Source organism: Dryobates pubescens, chromosome 16 (genome assembly GCF_014839835.1).
Source record: "Dryobates pubescens isolate bDryPub1 chromosome 16, bDryPub1.pri, whole genome shotgun sequence".
Lineage (NCBI taxonomy): Eukaryota > Metazoa > Chordata > Aves > Piciformes > Picidae > Dryobates > Dryobates pubescens.
The window spans coordinates 17,148,158-17,156,057 of NC_071627.1; the positions used below are offsets into that span (position 1 = coordinate 17,148,158).

General features: G+C 46.5%; 1 protein-coding gene across 1 annotated transcript; it reads right to left on the minus strand.

Moving 5' to 3' along the window:
* Window positions 1-559: 559 nt before the first annotated feature.
* On the minus strand, window positions 560-6,343 carry BOD1 (biorientation of chromosomes in cell division 1). The gene is made up of 4 exons (XM_054168546.1): window positions 6,031-6,343; window positions 4,641-4,765; window positions 2,610-2,813; window positions 560-1,429 (listed from the first exon to the last, which is right to left on the minus strand). The coding sequence occupies exons 1-3, from the start codon at window positions 6,259-6,261 to the stop codon at window positions 2,612-2,614; spliced, it is 558 nt and encodes a 185-aa protein (XP_054024521.1). The 5' UTR covers window positions 6,262-6,343; the 3' UTR covers window positions 560-1,429; window positions 2,610-2,611.
* Between the last annotated feature and the right edge of the window lie 1,557 nt (window positions 6,344-7,900).

Below are 7,900 nucleotides of genomic sequence, written 5' to 3' on the forward strand. Positions count from 1 at the left end.
ATCAGCAGCACTGTAAAAAATGCAAGCTTAGTGCAGTGAAGTTCACAGAATTCTCTTGTGAAGGGTTTGTAATATCAGGTGTGGCATCATCTGTTTCTGTATGTAACTGTGTTGAGAGCTGGTACTAAGCAAAAGAAATTAGCTACGAAATTAAACCACAGCATCAAAGCTACCTACAAATTACCTACACTGAAAAGGGTACAGAATATAGCTGGAACTGCATCTGTTCACATACACAAAGTAAGGCTACAGTTGAGGTCTGTAGCCCATCATCACTAGCACCAGACTTCTGGATTCATAGCTCATAAATGATGTGAGGGCAAGGCCAGTTCAGTTCTTTGATTTTTCAGATTATTGAGAGAGACCTTATATGGAGAAGATAGCTAATATCCATCTTCTTCCATAGTAATTTTTACTAACAACCACATGGATCAATCTATGAACTGTAAGGTCACACTTCCATTAGGATTCCTGCAATCAGGACTCTGGGATTTCTTTAAAGTAGTTTTTCCTTAAGAAAAAACCCACAACAAAACCAACAAAATCTAGGAGTGAGAGATGCTTTTCAAAGTCTTTTATTGCAAAAAGTATGGACATTTACTGGCAGAATATTTGATCACATTCTCTACTTGACTGTCATCCAGAGGACACTGCATGCATTCAAGCTGAAAGCATAGGACAGTTTCCACTAGGCACCTGAGAAATTTCACAGGAAAGAAAAGTCTTTCAAATTGAAAGAGAAGTTTCAAACTGATCACCTACTCTGGTGCCTTTTGCTTCCCAGAGTTACCTGGGAATTAAGAGTTAAATCAGCTATAGTCATAGCCAACTGTAAACATTTTCCTGCAATGCTACACAAACTATCTAGGTAACTGATCCTGAAGTGTTCTTTCCAGTTTTAAACAGGAAATGTCTTTTCTAAAGCAGGCAGTGCAGTGAGTTATACCTGACCTGGCAACTACTGCTTAATGCTGCACTATGCAGCAGAGGTGTGTGATGCTTCCTCTCATCTGGCTTACATCAAAGAAAATCTGACAGCTCTTGTTTGGTTTCCAAGAGACTACCCCACGCCCCAAAACAACTTTCCTTTCTTCCTGCTCCCAAGCCTAATGCCATCTCAAACTACTTTCCTACTCCCTCCAGACAAGAGCCAGCTCCCCTGCCTGCAGGCATGACTAAGAGGAACACATGCGGCTCACTGGACTGCATGCAGTTAACAGCAAAAATATCTTCACGCTTTGGCTGGCTCTCTGCTCACAGAACTCCAGGTGCCTCTGAACTTCGCTGATTTCAGTGCCTTCCCACAGGTCTGGTAAAGGTTAATCATCTTTGGCAGACAGCAATCCTGCACCAAATGGAACAAGCAATCCACTGCCAATCTATCAGGTCACATATTTTGCAACTGCAGCTGCTCAGTATCAGGAACTCTCTGCAAGAAAAAAGAAGAGTTTAGAGGATGGCACCTTCAGGAGTAAATGCATTTGAATAGAGAATAGATTAGACAGTATTAATTAATAGCTGCATTTAGCTGCAGATTATAATGGACTTCAGACTGCTTGAATCAGATAAATGCAAAGATCAAGGCATTAAAGCTGTAAGTCACAGATAGATAAATAATTCAGGATGATACTACAGGCACTTGAACTTCTATTATTGGGTTAAAAATGATGCTAGTTGCTCTAATTATTCCACACAATAAGAACAGCTGTTGTAGGTTATTCCTTCTTAATGCATTAGTTTTCAGAAAGCCCCAGCAGATAGAACAATTCACAATTAACTTCCTTTCATGCAGCATGGTTTTAAGTTCCTCAGCACAACTGCAGATTGAAATTTTCCATCAAGATTGTGGCTCCTCTAAAATGTGCTCACAGGCCTCAATACTCAAATCGATGTTAAGATACAGGGCCTGAGCAGCGAGGGGTGCAGAGTCATTTGTGTTAAGACAGAGTAGCAATTACAGCCCCCCCTGAGGCCCCTTGAGTTATTTTAATCACAAAAGCCAGAATAAACTTGTCTGCAACAAAGGCACCCTCAGTCCTTTCAGCTGCAAAGATATAGGTTGCTCTATTTAAACCAGTCAATTTGGAATGAGCAGTAATTCACTCCCAGAGACATTACCCTTACTCCAGCAGTGAATATTTCAGTCACTAACAATTCAGCACTCGAGTATATGCTCTAAAGAAGAGCTATCTGAAACTTTCAATGCTAAAGCACAATAACTTGTCACCACTCTACTTTCAGCTTGCTTTCAGTAAAGGATATATATATTTAATCCATTTGATACTGTTCTGAAAGCTATCCAGCCAATTTCATGTCAACCACTGCCTGATATGCTTTTACTGGAATAAAAGCCCTTTTAGCCTGATCTAAAACTAGCACTGGCACTGTGGTCCTTGATAGCTAATTCACATCATACCTATGTCTTCAGTCCTAATATATTTTTAGCAGACACTTCAGTGGAAGCAGCTCAGATGATTGTCTTACATTGACAATATGCTGATGATCAAAATGCCAAGCCAGGAAAAAATACACCATCTTCTTTATCTTGCAATAAACAAGCTAGAGATGAGGTACATACAAAACACAAGTAGAAAGTGCAGATACAAGACCTTTAGGAGGCGTCCTGAGATGGAGCAGGAGGATCCTTATTCTCAGGCTCTGGAGGAGGAGGAGCTGGCACACTTTCCTCTTTCTTTTGTGCAGCCAAAAATTCATGAATTGCCCTCTCTATCTGGGGCCTGAAGATGTGGTTTAGTTTTGGATCCACCACCTGAGAAATAATTCTGTCCACTCCGGCTTCCAGCATTCCTGACCTTGAACAAAGACAAAGGAATCATTCAGCTCCTCTGAAAAACTTCTTCCCAATCTCCTCCAGTAACTCTCCAGAGCCCTCCTGTCAACTGCAATTAGCATTAACATGGTGAGAACTGCAGGCCACTGAGTAGATCCTTAACAGGGAGCTGTTTCAATCACCTATTTCCCCCCACCCCCTCTCACTTTTCCCTACAGAATTAACAACTGACATCTGGTCTCCCAGGTACTTAAATGACATGTTGGACAAGAGCCACTTTAATAGGGCCCGTGTGGAAATGAGGCCAACATGAGAGCAAACAAACACATTTTGGCACAAACAAGGGATGCAAGCTATTCTGAGGAGGAGGGCAGGTGAGAGCAGTCTTTTTTTTGGCTGACTGGAGGGAGAAGCAGCCTGCCCCCTAATAACATTACTGTCACTCACTCCTTGTAACTGTGAAGTCTAGACAGATGGGTATTAATTAGAAAAACAAGTACATGTAGCACACAGCAAAGTTTCTGGAACTGAACACTAGTAATTGAAGTGACTTATTACTTCAGGGGCTGTGTCAGACTCTTGGATTGTGGGGCACAGACTGTCTAGCAGCTTAAGTCATGTCTGCGAGGGAGCAGGGGACAGGAAATGGAGCTGTTGCCTGGCACTTGGAGAAGGAGCCACAAGGCTCCTAAGGCTGTGAATGCTGGTGAGCAAGTGGGTGATGCACATCACCTCACCTCCAGGTAACAGCCCATCTATGTGTGCCTGCAACAAAGGGCATACACATCTGGACACCCTCAGTGCTCAGTCTTCCAGCTACAGGAGTGCAATGGATCTCCAAACTCCCTAGTTCTGTGTGTCCAATCCCTGCACTAACAACCTGCTAACAGGGAGCAGTTTGCATTCTTCTTCTTACAGACTCTCTGGGATCACACTCAATTTTATGCTTCATTCTCCTGGTACAGTGACACAAAATGAAGGCACATTGAGTGATAACATGTCTCAATGACTCCAAGGAAAGACAATAAATTCTATACTTGCAGTGAACACCACCTTCTCCAACTACAGATTGAACAAACTAATACTACATACTAATGATTTACAGGCTCTATCCAGTGCTCTGAAGTAATTTCTGTGTACATCTTTCCTTACAAGACACTTTAGTATCTTTCCTTACAATCCTTTCCTTACCTTTCCTTAAAAGCTATTATCAAGATCCTCACTGCCCTTCTCCTCACAATTTTTACTATAAAGGTTTTTATCCTCAACTTTTAATCAAACAAGCTCAGGTTCCTTCTTCAGACTGCTAGGAGTTAGCAACAAGAGACACTAAACCTAAATCTCTACTCAGCACAGTTTAAGCTGGCTTTCCTCTTGTGCTGGAAATGTAGTACCTTAAATAGCTGTACAAAAGCTACCCTCTGCAGCATGAAATGGGGCTAGCCCGTTGTGCTTACTGCCTGCTAGTGGTCAGAGTCTGCTCAAACATGCTTCGGCATCTTCAGGAGTGTTTCTGATGTAGGCTCTTCCCTGCTCTGAAGATAAAGATCAAGGTCATTCAGCTCAGATAGTTTTGCTAGCACAGTGGTGGCTATCTGCAGTAAAAAGCTGGCCAGATGTCAAGTATATGTACTTCATCCTGCTGCTCACCTCATAAAAATTCCAATGTCATGTAAAGCAATAATGCAAGCATTTTAATGAGAGTTAAGGCTGCATCCACTATTATAATGACATTCAGGGAAGCACAACAGCAAGTGCTGTGAAAAACTTATTCTACAAATTCTTACTTGTCTTAGGTGGTGACAGCTACATATCACTTATCAAATAGCATTACCGTTGTTTTACTTACTGAATGACGCTCTGCCTTAGCCCATTTCGTAACTGGTTTTTGTTCATTGCTGGATTCCATTCCTGTTTGTCCAGATGGGTTGATACAAAGTTGTCTACTTTCTGCCTCAAATTTTGATAGGCTGGCTAAAAAAAAAAGTGAACAATTTGGTTAAGCAGCTAAAAGATCTCAAAACGATCCCCTGCCACAGCCCCTCACAAAGAAAGCCTCTGTTTTTCGCACACACCACTGTTCCATTGTGTGTGGAGTGTCCCTGCCCATGGCAGGGGGGTTGGAACTAGATGATCCTTGTGGTCCCTTCCAAGCCTGACTGATACTATGATGATACTATGATGCTCTCCATCCTTTCACTTTCTGAACAAAAGTAAACTTGTTTTCTCTCAGCACACAATTGGTAGCTGTAAAGAACGGTCAGCCAGTGTGCTGTTAATTTAAGTAGCTGGGTTTTCCAATTGTTGCCTGCCTATTTTACTTAGTGCAAACAGTGCATTTTACTTAGTGCAAACAGCCTCTGCAGATAAAGAGTTGTTTAAGCAGAGTCCTTGCTGTCTGGAAACCCTCAGTCACAGAATTCCTAGGAAACTGGCCAAGTAATATTGTCACTAACAAAGAACTTAATTATTGGCTTCTGTGATACCAACACAGAAACAAGAATTTTGTGGGTTTCATCAGTGAAAAATGAATTTCAGTAAACAGGAACCAAACTACCAAGTGCACAGGACCACTCAGATCCCAGTACCATGGGGAAAGTACAATGGGGTGGCAACACTTCTGTTTCAAAATTCGGTAAGCATATGGGTTGATGGATGAAAGGGTTGGTAATGTGTCTCTGTCCTGGACAGCGTATATCTACCCTAACAAAGCTGCTCCAACTACAGCTGCTCTGTGCAGGTGACCTGACCCTTTCAAACAGTAGTTGGAGAACATCTATGCAAAACAGAAAGGTTAGATGTTTGCCTTGGAAACGTGGAAATTATGCTCAAGAGGCACAGCGTTCATATGGGAAACCGTTTTCCTAGTAAGTTGTGGGCTAGAAAACGGACGTCTGCGTTCTCTGGCTTATTTCTCCTCTAAGAAGTTGCTATTGCTTCAAGCAACGTGCACCTCTAAAGCAGCCTGACAAATGCCGGTTGCAGTTGGGGCATGAAACCCCAACGACCGAGACAGCAGTTCTGCTGCTGTACGCCACCCGGGCCGGCCTCCTCCAGTACCAAGTGCGGGACGCAGTGGGGAAGGGAAACAGATGCAGGTGCCCCTACGGCTAACGCTAGCAGGGTCTCGGGGACGGTACCCATAGCTCTGCCCTGGGGAGGAGATACTGGCTGCCCCGTCCCGCTGGTGATCCTCAGGGGATGCCCGGGAGCAGCCACACGCGGTTCGGCGGCGCTACCTTGGTGTCCACGTCGGCCAAGCAGTCCCGGCGGAAACCGTCGAACAGGCCGCGGCTCTTGAGCTGCTCCACGATGATGGCGATGAGCTGCGCGTCGCCGGGCGGCAGTGAGGCCGGATCCGTGGCGCCGGGCCCCGAGCCAGAGGCCGCACCGCCCGTGCCCCCTCCGGCGCCCGATCCGCCGCTTCCCCCGCCCGGGGCGGCCCCGCCGGTACCGCCGCTCTCGGACATGGCCCACGGCCTGCGCCCGGGACCCGCCAGCCGCTGCGCTTCGCTCGCTCGCGGCTCTCGGCACCGCGACCGTCGCCGACGGCGCGCCGCATTCTGCGTCACCCTGGCGCGCTGCATCATGGGGAGGCGAGTCCGCCACGGCAGGATTGGCTGTAATAGGCCATGGGCCTCTCAGGCCCAGGGAACTACCAATCCCAGGGGTGCGGCAAAGGCACCCCACAAGGCAGTGGAGGGACTGCACTTTGCTTTTGCGATGCATCTCGAGAATTGTAGTTCGCCTGGGAGCGCGTTTCGGCCTTTTACCGAGCGCCACCAGCAGCCTGTCTGGGGGCACTGGGCTGCCCCGGCGGGCGGTCTGGTGCTGGTACCGTTGTGAGCCACCCAGGCTAGGCATAGGATGCTGAGCAAGCAGCGCTGTGCTCCCTGGCTCCACTTGCAGAAGAGTCAGGCCTTTGGGACAGGGTTCTTGCGTGATCCCTATCTCGGGGAGGCTTCCAGGCTCCTCAGAGATAACTGCCTGGTTGTGACTTGGGTGTCTTCTCTTAGTGGCATAGTGAGGAGAGCACTTGTGCAAATTCGTGGAAAAAAAATAATCAGTTAATGAGAGATCATCCAGGATTTCACGAGGCCCATGAGGTTTCAGTCACTGCACCACTAGCAAAAGGAAGGGCAGTGCCAGAGTCCAGCCCAAGTACAAGTCCCTGCAGAGTGACTGAGCAAGGGGTCTCTGCTACAGGTGCTTTCTCTGTGGTGTGTGCTTAGGCTGTCAGTGTCCTATTTTGTTCTGACTTTATCTGCAAGATACGGGGTACGAATCCTATGCTTTGGTTTTGTTTCTTTCCTTGTCACATTGGGGAGATGAACTGAGCTCCAGGTATTGCCATCACTGCAGGAGGACAAGCTGTGCGTGAATGTAGTCCTCCACGATGATGCATGGCATAGGTGCACCCCCTTTCTTTTTGTATACTACTGAATGAGCAAAAAGATGGCAAAGTTTTTCATGCAACACATTGTCTTCCTCTGCCTGATTAAAATGCAGCAGCTCTGAGAAGCAGTGTGAGATGTCCCTTTCCATCTGGCAGCTTTGAGGAGAGAAGAGGGGGAAATGGTAGCATGTACAGCGCCCGAGCTTTACACTGACAAAAGCATCTTGTGCTACTGTCCTGTTCTGTGGAGACATGCAAGTGCTCTCCTGCTGGAGCAGAAAAGCTGTCCCTCCAGCCTTGTGACTGTCACTAGTCCCTGTTGGCTATCTTGAAATCTCGGGATAACCTCCCCCACTACTCATCCAGGCACTCGGAAGTATCTGTGGAATCGCATTCCTGCCTGACAGCTGCCAGCAATCCTTCGTCCCCACCATTTGTGACCAGCTCACACCAGCGTGGAGTTTGCTGGCCTCTTACCTAGTGCAGGCGCCGTCCTTTCACGTGAAGATAACCCCAAACAGGAATGTGTTATCTAACTGTCTTAATGCCCTGCCCCAGTGAGAGCCACAGGGATGTGACTATTCCTTCAAGCTGCTGTGGTGCATACAGCAGCAGCCACAGGGCCCACCAGAGACTTCCTCAACCAGCATGTGAACGGTTTTTTGGAGAGCAAAACCTTGTCTGAGCCTACACTTCCTCGTTCTGTACTTTTT